Raw genomic sequence first — 24559 nt, forward strand, 5'->3', positions numbered from 1 at the left:
AGGCAGTTAAGACTCTGTGGTAACTCTCTGCGCTCCCGAAGACTATTCCACAACTCAGCTTGATGAAATCAGCCAAATAATAGGGATTTCACTGCAGTGTAAGAAGGAACTAAACAATCCAGAAAACTTTCTTGTCCTTCCCAACAGCATATGGAAATTTCGCAGAGTATTTTCCAGCAAAAATGTCACATCTATCCACCTGCAGTTAGCTGACAGCCAGAGTGTCCTGCATCTACCCTCCAAGCATGCCTACAGAGCACAACTTGCTCAGACTGTGTGAAAGCCTTGCTCAAAGTCAAGTCCACCTGTACAGAGGGGAGACGTGAATCCAGATGCCTGATTCCCATTCTACTCCAAAAAGCACCCTGGGGTCTGTCCCCTCCCCTGTGACTGGCGTGACAGGGGGAGCAATGCCACACGCGGTACCACACTTACTGTACCTTCAACTGCTGTACATGCACAGAATGAGCCCATTTTTCCAAATGAGACATTTTAGAGAAGCACTTTGCTAGTCGAGACTCCAGCTACAACAATTACAGTTAGAAACCAATCCAGGCATTTCGATATGTAGAAGATAAAAATGAAGCAGAAGGAAAAGGTGTGAAAGAGCTGAGCAATCCAGCCCATCTAATAACAGCTTCCATTTAGTTGTAACTGATGTATAACATATTTTTCCATTCCTAAAGATCACGGGCGCTTAATAGCCTAGGTTATTCATTAGACAGGCACATGCCGTTTTAACAGGTACCTATTTATTCCTTCATTAGGTATTCATTGAAAAGCCTCTCATTATACTCTCAAAATAATCCACACTATGCAGATGTACAGTACAAGTTACATACTTGTGGCTCTGCTCTGTTTCGGTTCCCTAGTGTAACAAATTAGATTTCCTAATGTCAAATGATAAATCACTAGCATGTAAGTTAATTATTCAGGCTTTTAACAAAAAAAAAAAAAAAATTGCACATGAAGATTTTTCTTTCGAAATACTTCCTGGGAAAAAAAAAGCTTGTATCACATACAGTGCGTTTGGCATGGGATCATTTTAATGTGGCTAGCTTTATGATCAAAGAAAAACCCATCCTTGCCATCCGCCGTAATTTTCAGACATGTTTTAGCTGTCAGAAGGTGGTCAGAGGCGTTGAAGTCGGACCACACACAGTATCTAGTGATAGCTCTACCAGTACAGTATTGTACATCAGAGTGTTTTTCACATCTATTTGGAACGTGTTCAGGCTCTGTCTGAAACGCGGGAGCTGGGAGAGGTTCCCAGTTCCTGGCTGTAAATACACACCCAGGCCTTGCTTGTGTGCCTAGAGCAGTCTGCAGTATGCAACACCCTTAGATTTTGCTGGAAGAAAATTCAGACCATGGAGGTAGAAGCACTGTGACCAAGGGCCACAGTGCTTCTGGAGACATGGAGAGCAGAGTTCAGGGCACACTGCAGATGAGTTTTGCCCCATAGCTCATATACAGCCCTAGAGGCTGGACCTTGAGATTTACGTAGACCAACTGGATGATTGAGGAGGTTCCTTCATTAGCATTATTTGGAGTGATTCATGCTCCTCTGTGTTATGTGATGGGAAAGAGGTTGAGCAACAGCACCTCCAGCGCTGTGAGGGCAGCTGCTCCGTGAGCCACACAGTTGCACACAGAAGAACACAGCACCGCTGGCTTCTCCTTTCACTGCCCACCTCGTCCTTTGATGAGAATGACAAAACCTAGAGGACAGCTCAAAAAATGAGGGAGGTCACTGGTCTCCTTGACCCTTCTGTTGCATGGTGATGGGCTGCATGCAAATAAAGTTCACTTCACCCGCACAAGCTGCTCCCTGGGACTTTTGGGGCAGCACAAAATGGACCTGCTCCATCACTCACGCTCACTAATTCTCACCTTCTTCTGCTCTGTAAGCCTCTATGCATTTTCCCAGTGGAACTGCAGATCCCTACTTGTGAATTTAATCCAACAGATCATAGGTTAGCCTGTATCAAAAGGTGCCGTAAGCACCGATCCAGGCCCTCGATCAAGATGTGAGGCAGGCTGCTCAGTGGTTCTCCCAGCATCCCAGTTCCCTTCCACAGGAAACCCAGGCATGCAGAGAAGGAAAGAGCCATACAGAAAGTAGATATAAGACTGGAATCTCATTTAACCAAGTAAAATGTAACTCTTTTGATACTGAGGCTTTTATTTCAATTTCATACCAAGGTAAGCTTGTATAAAAAAAGAAAAAAAAAGGCCTTAGCACCTTTCAACATCTTCTCAAGTGCAGTCTTACATATTATGCAGCAAGAATTAAGAAGTTTGAAGACATAATGAAGCACAGCGCGATTGTTATGTTATGGCTAAGGTTCATAACGCTTCAACAGCGCGAAGCGTGCTTCTTTGGGAACATTCTGTTCTCTCCACCCACTCAGCCCTCTCAAATTCAGAACCTTTTCGCATGAACATTACAACCTGAAAGACATTGTTGTGGGATGCTTTTTGGTTTCAGCACTGAAAATTCATGGCCTTGATCTTTTGTCTGATAGAGAGTTTTTTATTAAGGGCAGAGACACAAACAGCTCTGAGAAGCACAGTAATGCAATTCATGAAAGTCAAATTTCACCGTCCTCTAGTTCACTTTATATTTACAGCACAAAGAAGAAAGGATAATTAATACTTATTCCATGAACTCTCTTCCATCTTTCAGAAGACAGCAGTATGCTATCAATAAAACTCCTCTCGTAGTTGATGTGTATTTGAAAATAGTATTTATTTTTGTATTTAAAAAACTCTTTTATTTTATAATTTTTTGTTTTTGAGTATCTTATTCAGTTGTCAAATAAATACACTTTCCATGCTACCTCTATTCTACCAGGAGGCATCCATTTTAGAAGCTGATGGAGGCACCACTGCCATACAAGCAGATGTCTCACTAAGTAGAAAAGAGTGATCATGAAACTATAAAATAATTTGTTCCATGCAGAATGGAATTCCAGACCCCCCCTAGACCAGACTAATTCAGCTGTCAGTGTGTGAGCCCTAATTTCCCCACGGAAATGGGGAAATTTTGCCCCAAACCATTTGGATAAGGCTGTTACTGAGTTACCATGAAGTAAGTCTAGATGTACAGTATGTATTCGCACCACCTTATTTCCTAATTAATTTATGAGTGCAAGCTTATTTTGCTTTTAAGTGCTCTCTAGTGTCTACACAAAGAGTCGCTCAAGCAGCTAGCATGCAATAAATTTGTATGAGTGTGCTAGCATAAGCTTAACTTAGTTTACTTTGCAAGATCTTCCTCGTAAAGAAAGTCTTGAGATTAGAAAACACCAACATTTTCCATCTTCTCTCCTCTTGGCAACCCCAGGGGTTTGAAAAGAATAACCTTAAGTCTTTTATTAAGGACTCTTTACTCCACTTAGAAATGGAGATTATCCTTATTCCTCTAGAGATTTTCCAGAGAAATTGTTAGTGTAGATATACGCTTAGAAGAAAGTATTACCTTTCTCTAAATCTGTCCATCATGAATTATTCTGTGTTCCATAGGAGATTAAAATACAGCACTCCCAATTTATTTGGTTCTACATCTGCTGGCCCTGGTTCTCTCCACAGTCTCCAATTACATTTTTTCAGAAAGCAATAACAAATGTAAAGAGAAACTACAGGCACGCTACAAAGAGTGCCTGAAGCACCCGGTCCTCTTAATAGTTTTGATCTTTCTGGAGAAAACCTAAATGGACTATCCTGATTTCTGAAGGCTATCAAGTTGAAAAGGAAGGCAGAGGAGAAGTCCCTTTGGAAGCAACAGCCACATTTAGGGAAAAGGCTTTATTGATTTTTATTTATTTATGTACTTAGTAAATTCAACTTTTTAGTAAATTCAATTTATTTAGTAAACTCCAGTGTGGCTAGAATGTGCAGTCTATGTCTTTTGATTAATAAGAAAGTTCCACCACAAAACAGCCCCACAAACTAAGAAAAAGATTTTTCCACATAATGCTCTTTCCTATGAAAAGTAGTTGTTGAACAATCTTCAGCATGAAAAAATAAAGTACAGACAGAAACTTCTTCCTTCTTAAATTCAGTGACTAAGAAACTTTGTTAGCCAAAGGAAAATCACTGGGGTTTTCACCATTTGCCTTCAAAAACTTATACACTTATCTTTTTCTTACATTCTCTAGAATTTTCTCAGTCATTGGAAGGAAGTGAGAAGAATGCAAAGATTGAAAAAAAATTTTTTTTTCAGAATTGTGTGGTTGCATTCACGGAGCTTCAACTTGTGTTTTGTCAAAAGTTCCATACAATGGGTGGCCAAAACTAGAAAAACAGAGATCACACCCCATAGACAAGAGGCAATTCATTTAGCATTTGGAAAACATCTAGGACAAATGTCAGGCCAAGAGCATCTGGTTGTAGCTAAATCATATAACGACTTTCACAAGCACAGTCAGCTTTTGGGCACCTACCCTCCCTGGGATCAGCAGATAGACTTGGGCCATGTCCAGTTTCTGGAATTGTTAGAAGCTGGAGACTAGCCCAAAAGAAAGAGCTGTGGTATGGCAACGTAGTTTTACGTATAGGGCAACAACTCCTTGTTTTTTGGTGCTAGCATTCTTTTGGGCTAGGAGGAAGTACTTGATTAGAAGAATAAATTCTTTTTTTTGGTGGTGTGGCACTCCTTTGCTGAATCACCTTATTGTGGAAGCAGCACACAGCAAAGTGTTAGCTTTAAGAAGTAAGAGATAGATACCACTCCACCCACTTCTGGGATTAAACCAGAGTATAGAGCCAATGGGTATTCCATAAATGCTGCGGACATTCATGAATTGGACAATCATTCTTCCACTCAGAAAGGTCCATGACATATCCTGCTCCTGAATTAACACAGTCCAAATCAAGAAGAGCCATTGAAGGAAACAAGATTTGAGAATACACGTAACGCAGATATGAGATGGGTATTCTCTTCACATGTATTTAGAATCCTAAAGCACACAGAAAATGCCATGTCATATACAATAAATCTAAATGTCTAGAACAAGTATGATGAGCTACATCCTACAAATGATCAATTTTCTCCATTAACTATCAAGTTACTACATGTCTATCTTGCACATAAATATCTAAAATTAGGTAACAAGAATCCCATCCCTTTCAACATAGCCTCCACAAGGCCCACTGATCAGTTTGATCCTGATCAGTGCATACTCAATCACCAAAATATTATAGGTGAGTTTAACAATGATGAATATTTGCTAGAGTTTACATCGTGGAACAGCTGCCAAGCATGCTCACACCTTCCCTCTCAGCTTTCACATGTGTTCCTGGATCCTCTTTGGTGCTAAGCTCTCACATAGCAGTACCCATGAGTAATACTCTGTACAGTCTCCAGTTGGCTAGGAGATTCTGTCCCACACTGGTGGAATTTACTGGCCTCTGTTATTCATGGTTTTGTCACCTCTTGTCTAGACTAAAACAATACAGTATCCTTGGGCATAGTGCCATCAGCCCCAGAAGAAACATAGAGCCAGTGCACAATTCTGCAGGAAAATGTCTCCTCCAGCAAATTCATGAAAACTGTCCCTTGCTTCCTACACTGCCTAAAAAAGTATCTAGTCTTTTTCATTTTTGTTTCTTTTAGAAACATTTGAATTGCTTCAACCCTGCATGAGGTCCACATAAGACTCTGTGATGAAAACCACGATTAATATGCCCACTTTTGATGGAAAACAGAACTCTTCCTCATAATCATAAAGCTCACCTTTTACATGGTGAATTATGTGACTCCGTGGAACAAATTTCCAAAGAAAATAAGGACACTCCCACCACTCAAAAAAAGACATGCCTCCTCAAATGCCAAACCTAACACAGCACAGTTTATGCCTTTTAAGCAGCCCTTGAATCAACACAAATTGCACACTGCACAAAGGGAGAAGAAGAAGGGGAATGAACAAGCTATGTATGCATAACGAATGTCACACATTGCTTAATACACTAGTGATAGGAACTCAGATATGGTGATGATAACTGAGGGATGCCAATGACTGTAGAACAGAAAAGAAGGGGATAACTGTTCACAGCAAAATAAATTTTATGGAGAAAAACTTACAATGTAGCACGCATAAAATTTCTGAAGGCTATGTACAATCTGTTAATTGAGCAATTAACAGATATATAGCAGTCCTAGATTATGCAGAAAAAATACTTCAGCAGAAAATTCAAGTTCCAATGTGAGGAAATTTCAGACCTCAATCTGCCACCATGGGCATGAGTTTCCCCCTTACTGTGTATGCATGGCTGAACCTCAGAATACTGGGGCTTGAGATGACTTTAGAGCAAAAATTGCCAGAACGTTACATCTTAGCTTTATTCTTGGATATAGCTGAATGGAACTGTTCTGACTGAAATTTCTCCCCCAGAACTCACGCCTGAGGCAGACAGCTAGCGTGGAAAACTTTAACCAAACAGTTAAAAGGTTTGTAAAACTATCCATAGCTGAAAACCGGATCTTAGCATGGGAAGGGTCAAGCAACTGTAATAACAGGCACTGCTACCCAGCCACAGCAGAATAACAAACTTAGGCCAAAGAGCTCAGAACAAGTATATTTCCATCCTGAATAATCTGCTTTTATAGTAGAAAATGACTTGTTATCTTCAGCTTTTGGATCTTGACCTGTGTACAGCAATTTTAAATTCAGTTCTACATCTGAAAGACTACTCAGAGTTTGATCCCTAGTAACAAATCACTATGCCTGAATAATTACTCAGACAAGTGAAGAAAGGCACAGATCATCTTTGAAATGGATGAGAAAAGGTAGATGCATTTTATTTGGTTTTCTTGCATATATGGTGTCCCCAAATCACTTGCCAAGTGAGAGAGTTTAGAATTTCCTAATTCATGAAATCTTCAGTAAAGCCTCAGGAGGGGAGCTGGATGGCATCCAGCAGTTAAAACATATGTCCCAAAACCTCAGAGGGGAATTCAGATACTCTAGTGTAAGACACAGAAAAGCTGCCGACAAATCATTTGCAATTAAGCACAGAGCAATGAAATGTTATTGATTCTCTTACTAAAAAGGAATCAGCTGTGATAGACATCTTACTATATCTAAACAAAAAGATTTCAACAACAGAGAAGATAAGAGATGGTTAGAAAATCATACTGAAAAGCAGCTCACAAAAGACTTGAATGAGGAATAATTTTTATTCCTTAGTTATAGGGAACAAAAGCAGTAGAAATGATCCCAATTTAAGCATAAAATGGCAGAGAGAGCTCTATTTTTTTGTAGAAGAGAAAAAATAAATAAAGTACCAATTTTAAAATTATATTTATGTCTGTAATTTTATACCAAATGGAGTTACAAATAGACCAAACATAGAGGTAAGTGAAAGGATTGACGGAAAAAAAAGAATCAATTAGTTTATTCTAGATATTTAACACATAATTTTGTTTGTAGTGAATTTCACACTGATTTTGTTAATATTTATATTATAACCTGAAATTAATAGATGAAAGAATGCACAAACTTAGATTTCTGTTAAATGGATTACATTTGAAGAAAAAAGGATCTGAAAGTCAAGATTCAAATTCAAGAGCCTGAGTTCAGCCTCCACAATGGCTGATGCTCTTAAACTCATAAAAATACCCTTTCTGCACTGTTTTAGTTGGCAGTACCATCACCATTTCTCCAAGGAACACAGTACATTCTGAAATTAGTATAAACAAGCAAACAAGCAACGGCAAAGAAGAAAAAAAGAACGAATATTGAGTGTCATGTCTCGGAGCTCAGAAACATACTCTTAATTCTAACTCTTCTTTCTTTCTCACCTACAGTACAGAGATAAGAAATGATAGCCTCTCCCCACTTCAGTTCTTATATCTGTGACACTGGGGTAATAATATTACCCCCCCCACTCCGCTTTTTTTTGAATGCCTTAAATATAAGGTGTCAGTACTAGGAAAAAAAAAAAAAAAGAACAATCCTTGTACAATCCAAAGCTTCAAAACATCTTTTATTACCTTGGAATATTCTGAACTTTTTAAAGCATGTTTGAGATTTTCCAGTCTACATGTATTTGATTATTTCTCTTATTCCATATACTTTTTGTACGCTTAACTTCCCTAATGGCTTTCAAGAAAACTTACTGATCAGTGATTTTAAAATGTTCTGCATATTAAAAACTTAATTTTTGCAATTAGAAATGCAAAACTGTAGGTATTGATATTGCTTGGTACACAGATGGAGTTTGATTGGAAGAGTTAAGATTTGTTACATAACAAACAATAACAATAACATTAGAGGAAAACAGCTTAAAAAACACAAAACAAAACAAAACAACAACAGGAAGTCATTTCATTATTTTAAGAGGGTGACAAGAAGACACAGGGATGACCACCCTCACCTTCCCATGTGACAAAGAACAGCTTTTTAGTGTTTCAAAGGTCTGATACTTGTGCACATTCTCTCAACTGCAATGTTCCCATAGCACTGGAGGTATTTTAACACAGACACCTGTCACGAAGGAGCACTGAAAAGAATCTGATAAAGGTACCATAAAATACGCTATTAGATGAGATTATGTTTCCTGTGAATATGAAAAGCAGAAGCTTTGTTTATGTTCTGTTCTGAGCACACAAGGATAACCTCATTCCAGGTATTCAATCAGACATTAATCTGGCTGTGTGCTTAAAGCTGGTATTTTACATAGTATATTCAAGCAAACTGTTGTGTATCGTCAGCACTATTCAATTTGCTTAAATTAGCCATGTGCTCAAGTGCTTTACTAAATCAGGAGCTAAAGCTGGAAGCCCTAACTGCCTCGATGCCGTACTGTGGATGTTACAGAACGTTTTGATAAGATTGTCATTGCTAGCTGAACACAGCCATCAAATTATAATAACTTGAAAACAGCTATTATGGAGTCTGCCGAGAAGATACATGCAATTTCTTTTATTTTTCTCTTTGATTTAAGATTACAGCAACTTTTTAATCTACTTCAGATTGCACCAAAGTACGGCAGTTAGATAGAAAACAAGATCGTGAGCTCACCGTTATCATCATGGGAATACTCTATTCCAGAAACAGTGCATCTTCGGAAAACCATCTTGTTTTCAGTAAGCGTCCCAGTCTTGTCTGAAAAGATAAACTGCACCTGACCTAGGTCTTCTGTGATATTTAAAGCTCGGCACTGCAGCTGAGTGTCTGTTTCTTCATCATATAAATCTTTATCTTGATGAATAAAGTATACTTGGCAGATTTTAACTATTTCAATGGACACATATAAAGAAATTGGAATCATAACCTGGAACACACAAAAAGAAAGTGAATTAGGAGGAGACAAGCAAGGATACTCTGAATTAATAAAATCTAATTTGGCAGTGGACAGAACACGAAGAGACTATGTACTTTAAGCATCTACTGTAAATTTATTAACACGTTTGAAAAAAGTATATTTATGGAGCTAGATTAGGAAAACCTACAGTGAATTGCAGATCTAAAATACATTATTATGTAAATACATTATTATTATTATTATAGCAAATATTTTGGGGACTTTTAAGTTGAGCCTGAAACTAACCAGGAAAACAAAACAAAATAAAATAAAACAGCATGGTCAGAGTCCTGTAAATGTGATATTTTATATTTAAAAAACAGAATAATTTTATTCTGCATAAATAATAGACCATTTACAAATTCACTTTGCAGCAGTAAGAGAATCAAAATGAGAATTGTAAAGCTTTCCACAGGAACAATCACTTTGGCCATGGCTTTTGCACTGCATGTAATCTGAATGAAGAACACATTCTTTAGCTGCTGAAGAAAGAGATGTGAGAACCGTCTCCAGAGAAGATTATCAGCTGTTTACTAAAGATTGTCAAAGATCCATGAAATACCTATCTTGTACTTGAGTTTTCCCTCCAGATACTTATTCGGCTGATATGAAGTTGTTAAGAAGCATGTTTTTTGAAAGTGGCTAAAGAAGTATACAACCTATGTTCATACCAGGACAGTGTACCCAAAGTGGTACCCTGAACCTCTGATGTGTTGTTCCACAGTGGGTGGATGTGAAGCATAAAGCTTGTTTTATCCCAGGAGGATCCATTGCATCCTCTCTCTTCCTACTTTTTTTAATAAAATAGAATCAGATAGACCTGAGTCTTTTGTGGAAAGTTGGTTTTCAGATGGTTTCCTTCCTGAAGACCAGCGTGCAGCTCTGGCAGCTTATCAGTTTGTTTGACAGTGTTTGACAATGTTTGGTTTGTTTATTTTAAAGAAAAGTTCTCATCTTTTTACCACGTGGTAGACCATATCTTTCTTTGGTTTAGATTTCTGGTTATATATTATCACATTCCCTGTAGATAAAATTTAAAGTGACTACATGTTTAGTATTAATTTTAGTACTTGATTAGCTTCTCACATGCCTTAGTTGTAGAAAGGGCACTACACACACTGCACATTTATACCTTTATTACAGAATGAACATAGGTGACGTTATATACAACTCACATACCTGAAAAACTATGATCGCTGTCAGAAATAAATACACGGAAGCTAAAACAGGAGACAAGTATTTGCCATCAGGCCCTGGAACATCAAAAACTGGTTTCTTCTTCTCACCATATTGCCATACCCATAGGCCATGACCTGTAGAAGAGTTGAAAGAGAGAAAAATCCATAGTAACTCAAAGAAAAAAAGGTTTATGATACAAATTTGTCCTTAGAGATGAGTGAGATGAGTTACACAGGAAATTGATACTTGTTTTCAGCTACTCTCTCTGTCTTGAAAGTGGTCCCAAAGACTTTATTATTATTATTATTATTATTATTATTATTATTATTATTATTATTATTATTAATAATTATTTTTACAGGGGCTTCAGATTTTGGAAAGGTATTTGTTTGGCATTAAGGACGGCATTTAAGAGTCACTTCATGTAACTTTATCCAAAACAAGCAATCTGGCTAGTCTAAATTATTAGTTTAAGCTTTGAGTAGCAGCAGAGCCAACAGCAGTGAAGCTGAGGAACTAAGAACAGAAGAAATTTAGAGTCTTGCCAAAAGCCTTTTTTTATCGATCATGCTGGTAACTACATAAAAATAAGGATATTATTATTTTGGGAAAAGCACATTCTTGTTAAAGATAGAAAGTTGCCTTTTTAAGTAGAGTGCTAGGATTTGCAGCCAGTATCTTCTGGAAGACCCCCAAAAGACCTAAAGTGGTTTGCCTGATGTTTTAGGGTTAAAACCAAAGTATAATTCCCCCACCATAATATGCCTTCAAATTATCTTCACAGCATGTTAAAAATCAGCAGAAGAGGACAAAGGCCTACTTTAAAAGTAATCTTTTGAAAGGCACATTTTACTAGGTTTTACACTTTTCTTTACATCTTGATACAATAAAACAGCATTGAACTCTTGAAAAATAAAAACAATACTTAAGCCAAGTAAGAAAACTGTTTTGTCCTTGTGCTATGAATACGAGCATATCATCGGACTGATGTCTATATTTTTATTCTTGAGAGCAAAAATTGAACTCCCACACTTAGAATGACCTACATCAAGACTTGTTTTATAAATATCCTGATTCAGATTTCCTCCACTTACACTGTCTTGACAGGAGGCACAGAAGTTGCCTGACTCTTACAGAACGCAGCTTTGCGCTCCTGAAGCACCAGTCACCTTTGGTTTTGAAGCACTCGAGCTAACTTCTTCCCAGCTTTATGTGGCTGCTACCACCTCCAGCGGTTTGCTTTGGCCCTCTGCTGGTGGTTTCTGTCCTCGAAGCAGATGTGCCAGAGCGGATGATGCCACGTGTGTCACCTACCGTGTGCCACCTCCTCCCATTTGCATTCATGCAGCCCAGGAGTCACAGCTGTAGTGAAGCCACGGTGGCACACAGCCTGCTGCCACTGCTCTGGGGACGTCGCCTCTGCTGCAGTGGCAGAGGGGACAGCTGCAGGCAGGGACTCCCTGCAATTAAGCCCACTGCAGCACTTCTCCCCCATGCTGAGATGCTACACACGAGTGTCTTGAACTCAGTGGAAACAAATACCCTGACTGATTCACAGCTGGAAAAACTCATCTTTAAGCAGTATTTAACAATACCTGGAAAAAGGCACACTGAGACTTATTAAAAAGGCAAAGGATTGTTATTAAACTCCACGGTGGTTGTTAGGAAACATTCTGGTGTTTCTGCAGCATGACTCACACACAAACATTAGAGAACACACAAACATGAAGGATATGGAATTCATATGCAATATATTAACAATCATTTTGAGTGCCAAATGTAAAACTCAATTCTTTCTCACAAGTGAATAGAAAAACAGCCTGCAGAGTATTAACCTGAACCTCAGCATTTCCTTAAACACTCCAGGAAGTCTAGAGGGTTTTCTAATTGGATTTATGCAGATTTAGACTTTTATGTATTTCTTTGGGTTTAAAGCTGCCGCCTTAGGGACAGTGCATAAATGTTGTACGCTGTGCCCTTGATTTAATAAACAGTACTGGGGAATAGAACTGTGCTAATTATGTTTATTCTCTGCTCATAAATTACTTTGTTGACTGATTAATGGCATGTTATGCTCTACCACCTGTAATTTTGAGGGCACTGCTTATAAAGTGGCTTCTTTTTGACTTGACATTTTTGGAGGTGGTAAAATCTACACATTCAGATCTCTGGTACTAATAGCATATATTTGATTGATACTAAGAAACTATTTAAATGGGACTGTGTATCAAAACATCTTGATTTCAAGGAAACACAACCAAAATTGGATAGTATGGAGGCAGCTATATGGATTTCATGCTCTGGTATATACACATATTCTTGGTAAAGCTAAGTACATGAATCCCAAGTGAGTCTGATACTTAAGTTTCTATTTTTAAAGAGTACTTACCAATGGCAGAAAACAGACACATGATTAAAAGTATGAGGATACACCAAAGGACATCAGCATTCATCTGTCTTTCAAGCTTACTACGCTTGTAACGGGGTCCATTATTATTTAATAAAGCTTTGGTCTCATGCCCTGCAAAAGCAATTGCATTAAATGATGTAATAGGGATTTCTGTTAGTGTTTCAAGGAAACTATGGAGAGACAGTATGCATAGCCAGACCGAAAAACAACTTTTACCTGCGTAGATTACAATTCCTGCAACTTCTTCTGTATTTCTAATAGTGCATCCACGTAACAAAAGATTTTCTTTGAACAGTCCATCTTTTTTTCCATTTTTATGTATGCTGCAGAAAATTTAAAAACAGAACAAAGCAGAACATATCAAAACATTAAGCTTGTTAAATCACACTACTCCATAATATAAGCCCAGGAAGCATCTTCACATTTTAAGAAGTTTTGTCACCCTGACTGTGAAATATTTCCTTATATCTTCCTCCTGGGAAGATCCTCTGACAGACTTTGAAAACTGAGAATACCTACCCAGGAATCCCAGCCATGCAGCAGCCCAGCTGGAGTAGTACCAGTTGCTCTGGCTAGGCTGTGGGATATACAAATGGGATATACAAATGTACTGGACATACGTTCACTAGCAATACAAAGGCCAAATCTACACCACGTGTGTAGGCAATCTAATGTTTTGAAAATACATCGAACCTTCTGTGCTTGTACAGATTGCCCATGCATAGTTGTGCATGTTCAGTAATAGTAAAACCAATCCATCTAAGAGCAATTGTGTAGTACATAATATTTACACAGCATTCACATGTTTTTATCAAAAAATCCTAAAATGAAATATGAGGAAATTGAGAAAAGACAATGCTTCAGAAGCAGTGGCACTAAGGAAGATGTGCCAGGAATAATACATGTCAGTTCAGTGATAAAGAAATGAAAACATATCCATGTGCTCATCAGTGAGAGCAAGACAGATTCTTTTCAGAAGTGTTTCACTGTCTAAGAAAGAAGAGGGCATGCGCCCTGATGATTCCTGTTGATTTGCACATGTGAAAATTAGAAAGTTACATTTCCACTGCAACTTCTGCTATGTATGGATGGAGTAACTTAAATTTCAGTTGTCAGAGAACTACAGAAAACAGCCTTATGAGAATTAACTGTCACAAGTGAAATTACAACAATAGTAACAACAGTTAAAACATAGCATTACAATGCTTTATTAGGTAAAAAAAAAGAAAAATCAAATAATCATTTCAGACCTTGTCTGCATGAATAAAATTTAATTTAACAGACTGCAGTATTCTAATGTCTCAGAGCACATTAAAGCAATCTGAAATGTGTCCATGTTCTGCCTTCACTTGCAAAGCATCAAAACCATCATACTTCCAAGTTCTAAAAAAACAATTGCAATGAGAAATTAGTCAAAGCTGGGAGTGCAATAGAAATCTTGGTAAATTGCAATGTGCTATGCTAAAATTTACACTGTGCTGTTATAACGTGAAATGATGGATACCTAGATTTAAGCATTTAAAATCCTGTGTCCCCTGAAATCTAAAAATTGGCTTAAAATTGTGACTTTCACACACACACACACACACACACACACACAAAGGAGTTCTTTTTATTTGCTTTCTATTTTCTAAGCCTTCATACCTGGGTTGTATCTTCATGCTTTTCTCATTACAATTTTTTTATTTTTCTAAATGAAAATGAAAACTCTAACTTCAGCAAATGCTTCTAGGATCTCAGGCCTGAAGACCTATATCAAATCCCCTGAGATCTATAAGAAAAAAAAAAAAAAGGCTCACAATGGTGAATCCTTTGTAGCCTTTCCCAGACTAGTAGGACTGCTTGCAGATTAAGGAATTGGTTATGCTAAGTAGCCTCTAGTCAGCAGTGCTCTGAATGAATGGAACATATCCATAAATAATATAAATACATATGTGTATATATATATATAGACACATGCATAGTCCTTTTTATTTCAGTATAACATATTATACCCACTCCCTGCTTCTAAGAGCCCAAGAAATTAATTTAAAAGCATGGGTGTTTCAACAGGTATGCTTAGCTGTTCACTGCTAGGGAAATGGAGAAAAAGAGGTGGATCTGAGAGCTGAGGTAGCTGCAGCAGGCTTTATTTATTTATTTATTTATTTATTTATCTATTTATCTATCTAATTATTTATTTTTCATGAGGAGAAAACTTCCCCTGCTCAGTCCACCCCGTGGGCCTCATGCATGAGAGAAGAGGTTTTGTTCAGCAACCCTCTGTTACTCACTGCCTCTCCTTTTGCCAATGGAGCTTCCAAAACTGGGAGCTGCCCAACAGCAGGTGTCAATTAGTGTAAACACTGATTGCCGCTGGAGAATTACCCACATTTAATTGGGCTTACACTATGGGAAATAGTTTTTTAATGAATCCATACTGTAGAAATTACGCTATTTCCAGGGTTCTGCTGTTCTGCCAGCTTTTTCAGACTGAATTGTACATTAGCCTTCCTTCCTCAGAAATTAATGTTAGCTTGAATTTTCTATGAAGTCTCTAAGCCACAGTTATGATTCCTGTTAAAAAATGGACTTTTAAAAGATAAATCTACTTAGAAAATAATGGCTTATGATCTTATAGCTTTCATCAGTTCTTTACACTTGGCAGTAATAGGGGACTGCAATAGGCATATTGTTCATGGCAACAATTGCTTGTGTACTTTTTCTATGCTATTAGATTTTGTTGTCATTTAGCTTATACCACATCTGATCCTGCCGCACAGCAACGGTGCAGTATCTGAAGATAACTTGCAGGTGTCAAGACCACTGGGCTGCCTGCACACATGCCTTATTACAGTAACTCCAACACAAGTACGACAAGCGCTCGTTTCAGCCTTCTGTCATGCTTTTCCTTGTTTGCCAGTGTTAAGCAGCAAGGCGACGTATCAATGCTAAATCCAAAAGGCAGTATTTTCTTTCACTCTGGTATCTCAAATTTCTTAAAAAGCAAATGGTGGAGCTGTCATTGCTTCCCAGCACTTGAGAATCCCAAAGAAAATACTTAAACATCACCATCCTCGATCAGAACCTTCCCGACTCAACACTGATGAAACATACTCCAGTTTGATTTGGGAAATTCTGAGTCACTACAGCATGTCAGAGAGACAACGATGCCAAACCTTTTTTCCTTAAAAAATTGCAGTGTGATTTTATCTTATTTTGTTTTTGTAAACTCAGGAGAACCTTTGAAATAGAAATGCACACATGCATTCATATATTAGGTCAGAGGTTGGACTTGATGATCTTGAGGTCTCTTCCAACCTAGAAATTCTGTGATTCTGTGATTATTATTATTACTGTTGTTGTTGTTCCTTCTTACACCCATTTTGGAACTTCCCAATCAACTTTTCTGATATCACTCTTCTAATCATAAAACTTTTACCTTTCAGAGAAAAGCCGAGAAGCCGGAAGACTACTTCTCTTTCTCCCTTGCACACATACATACAAAAAGCTAGAAACAAGATTTTAAAGCCAATTTTTTTATTTTTTGTAACCTGAAACAGGATTTTTGAATCCCTGCCATGCATACTGTACATACTCTGGCTAGATGCACACAGTCAGAGGGCACATAAGGTTTTTCTCTATTCTTTTTACCCACAAGACTTATAGAAGAAACAAGAAAGAAGAAATATGTTTCTGAGGGTGAAGAAACGGCAGAACAGTATTACAGCAAGCACTTCAGACAGGCAACCTCCCTGTCTATCTCGCACATAAAGAGCATGTTCAATGCAGGTTTATATTATTGTTGGTTTATCTTATCTCATTTCATCCTGAGCTGCCTGTGCTATGTTGGTTACCTATAGTGATCACAGTTAGGTTAATGGTGGGGACAGAATTTTACATGTTTATAACATGTACACACTCAAATATTTCTGTTCCCTGAAAGATCTGTCAGCATAGACCTTGGAACCAAAGGTGTTCTTCATATTTTAAATAGAAAAACATAGACTTCTTCAAAAATGAAAACGTACTAAGTTCACAGCATCCCTATATAAATACCTAAGTAGCATTTCTTTGCAGTTAAGATATTATCAGCTTGGAGTTACCTGAACCTGTCTTTCAAGCACTGACTGCTGGTAAGATTTTGAACAAGAGTTAAGATTTTGACACAGTAATGACATGTTTCAATTGAGATGTGCTAATTACTATTCATCTTGCTAACATGTGATGTGAAATATACTCTTGATTTCATAATACTAATGAAGAAAATCTGAAAAGAGGTGGAAAAAAGGCTCTCTCCCTTGATGAATTGGGAGACTGAGATATTACTTGTTGATGGCTGCCCCCACTCTTCAAATGCCCTATGGCCCTTTAGTCTTAAATCTCTTGCGGCATAGCTGAAGAGAACTAGAAAATGAGATCTGATGCTTCCTGCCAGATTCACAACTGATGTCTTGATTTTTGCTGAGTCAAAATACATCCACATTATTTGTGAAATAGCTTTCCTGAACATACTACAGTATTATCTGCTACATAATTCAGTTTTGTAACTTATGTGCTATGGACATTTTTCACATGGAGTGCATAAATAAATACATAATGAAAGACACATGTATACATATCTTCTACAGCATTCAACTCTGATCTAGTTTAAGATGTCCCTTCCCACGGCAGGGGAGTAGTACCAGATGATCTTTAAAGGTGTCTTCCAGCCACAACCATTCTATGATTCTATGCTGAATATTTTGGGGACTAAGATTCACACACATGAAGTATGCTAGAAAAGTTGCCAAACTTTCCATTTCTATATCTGGAAATGTCATTTCTGCAGTACAGCAGGCTCTCTATTAATGTAGACAGTTGCACACCCTCACACAGTAATGTCTAATACAAAACTTTTATCTTTAAATGAACTGTAGGGCTTTGTGGTGTTAAATAAAGGAACACATTTTCCCACACTACAACTTGATGTAGTTTCGAAAAAGCTATCCTGATTTACACCAGTTGACAGTACATCCTACACAATCTGTGACATCTGAGAGTAGTAACCGAGCTGGTAAATAGCATCACTATAAAAAACTCCCCAAGCCCCAGCAATTTTCAATCTTTGTGCTATTTACGCAATTCAATACTGCTCATAACTCCTAATCCATACGGATAATAAATTATGGTATTCTAAACAGAATTAGCGTCTGTTTAGCTCTTTTCATTAAAATGTAGACAAAGAAATTAAGTATCCTGGTCTCTCATGCTGCATGAGGTTACAGACTGCAGAAAAATAAGTCACGCAAGAGTGCACCTCCTAAGTCACCACTACTGTCGGCATGCCCACACACTACAATCCTGGCTACATTAGAAGCAAAGTGTTCTGTACATACTTAAACATTTCACATTTGTTTCTGAGTAGGCCTAATTGGCCAGAGATGAGCACCCAGTTAATGCAGTTCTGTTTGTTTAGAATTAAGTCAAGCGGTCGTACGTGATTCTGCATGGTAATGAACAAGCACGCCCATTGTATGAGATAATTGTTTTATTTTGTCTGAATGAGAGTAAAGGAATACTGCCATAGCTGGTGAAATATCAGTTTTGCCTTCTGATTTTCTTCAATGACACTTACATTAAAAGAAACATCAAACAGACACATCTTCATAAAAACAGAGTATAACAGATTGTGCTTGTTTGTTGGCTTTCTTGGACTGGTTTTCTATTTCCTCCCATTTCCAGATGGGCTTTTCTGATCCTCGGAGTGAGGGAAAGGACGAAGAGTGTCCATAACTGCACTGCTTTGTGCATTCATTACTGGAGTTTAAACTGATCAAAGCTAGAAAATACATTCATCCTAAGGAATGGAAATGTGAGGCTCCCACCTCCATTATAGGACAGGATCCTCTACAAGAGCTGCATATGCATCCCTAGATATTTAGCATGATGATGGCACAGCTTATATAACACAGCCCAAACAGAAACAGCATGTGCTTAATTCCGTGTCAGAGGAAGGGAGTGTATACTGAAGGATATTATATGAAATACTCACATGTAACCTCGAAACCTACTTAAGTCGTTGTTTGGATTCTCGCATTCAATGACACTGGTGAACTTCAACGGGTCAAATTCTGAGTCCTGGAAAAATAAAAATACTAATTACTTAGTGCAAAGATTTGCAAATTACAGTCAGAATCACTTTCTTAAATAGCTTTCATAATATACTTTTTTTCAAAAAATGTCCATTTTTTCAAAGGCAATCAGTTGAATGACACTGACCACTGGCACTGAAAATCAAAGAGACCTGAGCACCAGATTTCTGTAGGTACCTTGTAAAATCTCCCTTACAAAGATGACTTTTTTGTTCTGCAAGTGAAAGAATATGAGTTTCTAAAGCCATTAGAAAAAAGAAGCCAAACCCAGAAGTCAAATGAATTTGATCTGGACTGGAAAAAGCAAATTTACCTGGGAAGGCTGAGAATACTCAAAAGTATCACTATACATCACGTTCAGTGGAAGCTACCGAAAATCTAGGACAATGTAAGTCCATACATTGTCCATTCTGAAAAAGCCAACGTGAGGTTTTGAAATATTAGCTAGATTTCTCAAATGCTTTATGACAACAAAGATAAATTAATCTATTACAGTAAATTAGAAACATATAGCAGAATAACTTTTTCCTAAGTAACACTTAAAAACTCTTCTTGGTTCTCTACCACATTAGTCTGAAGCCAGTAATTTTGCTGACTGCAGATATGTTTACCTGCAGGCACCACCTTGTTGAGCCTGAGGAAAAACATCTTATCGCAGCATAATTACTTGATTTTGTTAAATAAAAATCAAGATTCTTCCTTCTTTTCCAGACTAAACAAACTACGCAGTGAAATGACAGATGCCCAGTTCTGGTGCTGCCGAGACAGCTGTTTGTCTCCATCAGTGAGGACAGCCATTAGAAAACTGCTTTGCACACTCTTTGCATGAAAGAACCAGTTATGAATCATCATACATGTATCATTAAACTTTCAACAGTGATCATACTGCAAATGTTACATTTTATAATGTTGTTTTTTTTTTGCTGAGCAGCTGTGGACCCCAACCACCACCTTTTAGACTACTTTATGGGAATAGCTGCCTGAGAATCAGTAACCAAAGGACAGTCTTATTGCCAGCTTCTCTGAAACACACAGGAGTCTCAATTTATTATTATTAATATATATTTTTAAATTGGATCCACTCAGAAGATGTGCAAGAAACTACATTTTAAATAAGAGGTAAAAGTGACTAAAGGATATGTCAGGATTGCCATCAATGGTACTCCTTAAAGGGAGGTGGTGTGGAATTTCTGCCAATTATGCTTGGAAGAAAGAAAGTCTTATAGTACATAGGAGACAATTCAAACCTCCTACACCTGACACTTTTGGAAACCTTTACTGTACATTTGAGAAAGAAGAGATGTAAGAATTGTGAAGATGGGCTGTCACTTTGAGACAGTTACAGCCCACTGCAGGGAAGAATCACTTTTATATGCAGAATTCAGATTGTAAACAGGAAAAAAATAAGCAGCAAAACTGAAGGCCAGCTTTGAGTAAAGAATAAGACTCCTATGCTGAGAATCAGACTCCCTAAATTACATCAAAGTCAGCAGTCAAGCACCTGAGCCTTAGCAAGAAGTCCAGATGATCTTCACACCAAATACTGTCAGTATTTAAGCTCATTAGATATTTCTCCTGGTTTGCCTTAACTTTCTCTAGGTGACTGAAGCTTGATGCTGGGAATGCTCAGAAGTACCCAGTCCTGTGGAGGCAGCTAAGCCTTGATTAGGCTGCAGAACGGGGCAGATGCTGTAAAGCTGCACATTCACCCCCCTTGACCCTTATTGTCCTCTTCCTTATCAACACCACACCAGCAGCCAGCAGCACCCAGCAGCAGGCTTCAGATCAGCTTCTTGTAGAGGGTGAAGTTCACACAGAAGCACGAAGCACAGAAGAAGTTCACCCAGAACACCATCTTCTTTTCTTTTATGTCTTAGTTCACTCCTTTGCAAAAAAAAAAAAAAAAGTACGGGAAAAATAACCTATAAATAGTGCTCGAGGTGTTTCAATAATAAACTCTCTGACTGCCTAAGTATTGTGGTAAAGAAGAGTCACCACAGTAGATTAAATTGCATTTGCAAATTGGAGGGAAAATATTGGCTAGAAAGAGAAACGTTTTTGTCTTTTGGTTACAATATACACATTGTGAAGAGTGTTATTCAGTTCAGTGCAAATTTTCATTTAGTGGTCCTCGTAAAAGGAAAGAAAGAAATCTTAGTGTCTTTGATGAACGCCTCTGAGAGACTCCTGGAGACACCTAACAAAACCAGCGTAACCAAATGGTTTTCTTTGGTTGCTGAACTCAGCAAAGAGAGCATGGTTCAGTGCCATACGGATGCATTAATTGGTACAGCAACCAAACTTCCTTGCTGCTGTGAATTCCTGCCAGCAAAGCCAACAACTCTAAAAAACAAAACCAAACCAAACTAAACCAAACCAAACACAAAAATGTATCAAGATCAGAGATTACCAAACCTACCTGACTTCCTCACCACTGCGACTGAACATGCTCTTTCTCCTGTTTGTTGGATTCTTTGCATTTCTGATTCAGTTTTGGAACTAAAAATCTTGTATCATTAAATCTAACCGTCTGTGTACTTGAATACTGTTACAATTATCTTGAAATATGTGATTATGGTCTTTAACCAGATAATATCTGGGAGGGGAGAAAATCTAATTAGAATAGTATTTTACATAAGGGAACAAAGCTGCTAAATCTGATTTATTGCAAAAGCTTCTTTGGCTTATTAATAAATCAAATAGCTGCATCTCCATCTCTTTCCTATGAAATGGAAGTGTAGATACCTTGTATACTATAGCTAATGACACTGTTTTGAAATGAAAATGTTTCTGGTAAATGAATGAACAAATATGTTAAACACTGCCTGTGTGCGACTTTCACTGGCTATAAGGAAGCACAATGTTAACATAAGATTTCACCATGATCAAAGTTCTGTTCCTTTTTATGCTGATAGCCACACTTCAGCAACAAATAAAACATGAACTGTGATGATGTTCTACTGTATTAACAGCTAGGGAAGCTGCAGCTAGAAGTAAGTTAATGCAAAAGTATTGCTTTTGAAGTGCATGAATCATGATTTGTGCTGTTTTCTAGGTGAAAAAAAAAATACTAACTTCTCCCCCACTACCGTTATTTTTTCTCTTACAGTGAATTACTGTGTCACTGTTAAGATAAAGAATATAAGGTCAATATATGGTTGAAAATAGCCCTTCCGCAGATCTTTGAGCAGCAGTTATCTCATGTAACAGGTTTTCAAGTGTTTTACTTCCCACTTAGAGAACTGCAAACTGCAACTGGGTATTAAAGCTGCACCAGCCTTGAGAGGATGCAAAGCTCCATGCTCTGCCAGACTGCAATCTCAATTGATTTTTTGCAGCGCCTTAGTTTCCTGAAAAAAATGATGTATTTGGTGTTCTCAGGGTCTCCCAGTAGTTGTCAGGAAGATTGGGTCACTCACAAAAAGCAGCTGAAGGTGCTTTTTTTCCTTTTGTAGCAAACATATTGCACAGTATGTATGTGCATCTGTCCTATGGTTCCTCTGCATGTCTTCCAAGTTTGTGTGTTGTGCACTGTGGGTTTCAACAACTGATCTTCTGATTCATACAAACCTGGGAGATACTGGCTGGCTGCAATTAAGTTTCCCAGAGTATTTCACAAAACTAAGGCCAGGGCTAAATTATGTTCATGTCAATCAGACTATTCTCTTAAACAACTTGTTCTCCTTTTGCTAGAATATAAATTTTAATTGCCATCACTAATTCTAAGGATGAGTCCCTGTAAACCATGAGTAAGGCAAAATAGCTTGCTTACCCTTAAGGCACAGTTCTTACTACTAAGTAGGCTTTAATTCAGTGCACAATCTGGTTGTTGTTAAGACGTCATAGAAAATTGTGCTTGAAAGGATACATGAAGGTCACTGGAGAACTAAGAAGTCTGAAAGAAGGGCCAGAAATGTTTATACTAATCTCCGTGAGTGCCAACCTTGAAAAAAGCCTGTATGAGCACCATGTACATCAAAGCCTAAGCAAAGTCAAGCACATGCAAATACTCTAACGAAAAAAGAAACAACAACCAGAACTCCAAAGTTTTTACTCCTGCATTAATGCTCAAGGGTTGCACGCAATCATATTCCCTCCAGTCCAATCAACCTTAAATTCTCTTAGAAACTGTGAAAGAGCTACAGTATGAGAGATGGATGGTATTTAGGAGCCAAGAAATGCAGATTTGTCTTCCATGAAACTAAAAAGGGAGCTGAACCCTTGCTTCCCTTTCTTTTCAGGAAATGGGACCAGTGTATAACTAACTCTCTACCCATCCTATTCACACTGTCTGAGCACTTGCAGACTGAAAAAATGAGTAACTTCATTCTTTTCCAAATGTTAGGTATTCCTCCTGCTTTTTTGATACAGCAAACACAGATGTAAGCATCCTTTGTAAAGGCTCCAATTTAGTTTTCTGCTGGTTTTGTTTTCTGAAAAGACTGATGCTGTTCCTCCTGCTGGGTTCACATTTCACATCACCGTCATGGTATGACAACATTGTCACTCTCCAACAGGGGTCCAAGCTTTAATACTACCTGCATACCAAGAATATGCAAGTTACTTGAAACAGGAAACAGAAAAATGTGTCAGTATGCCTTTACTCTAGAGAACGTAGGGAACAGATGGATGGCTGTTAAATGCTGTCTGAAAAACTAAATGAATACAGGTCTGGACACAGAGAATGAGGAGATGAAACTGGTGGCATGCCTCATCCAGTGATGCATGGTCTTGAACCCAGTAAACTGTTGCTGTGACTATCATGATACAACACAATTCTTTTTATGCATGTAAATCACAATAACTTCAATCATTTATTCCCATATGGTTTCAAAGTTTCAGAAATACAGAAATCAAGAAGAAATACATTATTTTGTCAGCCACAAATGCACAGAAACATTCGTGCATATCCATCCCCATATTGTGGTTGCATATATCCTGTATTCAGAAGCTTTTGGTGACTAAATATTATCCACTTTGCAGCAGAAGTAAGAATTCTTTCTTGGCAATATCATTTTAAAAACAGAAAACCTGAAGGTTTCTGCAGAATGAAATGATGGACAAGATACATCACTTGAGTGAAGACCACTTCTTGCTTAGCTCTTCTGCTGTATTGTGGCATATCAAAATGGAAAAAAAAAAAAGAAAAAAAAAAAAAGAAAAAAAAAAAAGAAAAAAAAAAAAGAAAAAAAAAAAAAGAGAAAAAAAAAGGAAAGAGAAAAAAAGGCGATTTAATTCAATAAGAAGAAACTGACTTTCCTCAAATACCTGACTTCACATTTTGACTTTGCCAAAGTAGCCTTAGTTCACTGCCTGCCTCTGAAAAAGTGCTGACATTTTAGGAACTCATAAGTATTTCTGAAAGGTTGAAACTTGTCGAAAGGACACTCAGTGATACTTATATTAGGTATTTTATGTACTCAGGGATTCCACAGAATGTATTTCATTTCTTCACAAGTCTTCTTACTAGGAAAATGTTGAGTACCCTACCTATACATCTTAGTCCTTCCAATTTCTTAAAAATATGGGAAATTCATTCCTACTC

General features: G+C 37.7%; 1 protein-coding gene across 3 annotated transcripts in view; it reads right to left on the reverse strand.

Moving 5' to 3' along the window:
- The window catches only part of ATP10A (ATPase phospholipid transporting 10A (putative)), a 114170-nt gene that overhangs the window by 32725 nt on the left and 56886 nt on the right, over window positions 1–24559 (reverse strand). For 2 of the 3 annotated variants that reach the window (XM_068681176.1, XM_068681181.1), the window contains exons 3-7: window positions 18915–19000; window positions 13118–13224; window positions 12881–13012; window positions 10492–10625; window positions 9030–9282 (exon numbers count right to left, since the gene is read on the reverse strand). In XM_068681176.1, coding sequence (XP_068537277.1) covers window positions 9030–9282; window positions 10492–10625; window positions 12881–13012; window positions 13118–13224; window positions 18915–19000 — 712 coding nt within the window. The remainder of the gene's footprint in view (window positions 1–9029; window positions 9283–10491; window positions 10626–12880; window positions 13013–13117; window positions 13225–18914; window positions 19001–24559) is intronic. The other variant, XM_068681191.1, reaches the window with a different exon arrangement.

Source organism: Anas acuta, chromosome 1 (genome assembly GCF_963932015.1).
Source record: "Anas acuta chromosome 1, bAnaAcu1.1, whole genome shotgun sequence".
Lineage (NCBI taxonomy): Eukaryota > Metazoa > Chordata > Aves > Anseriformes > Anatidae > Anas > Anas acuta.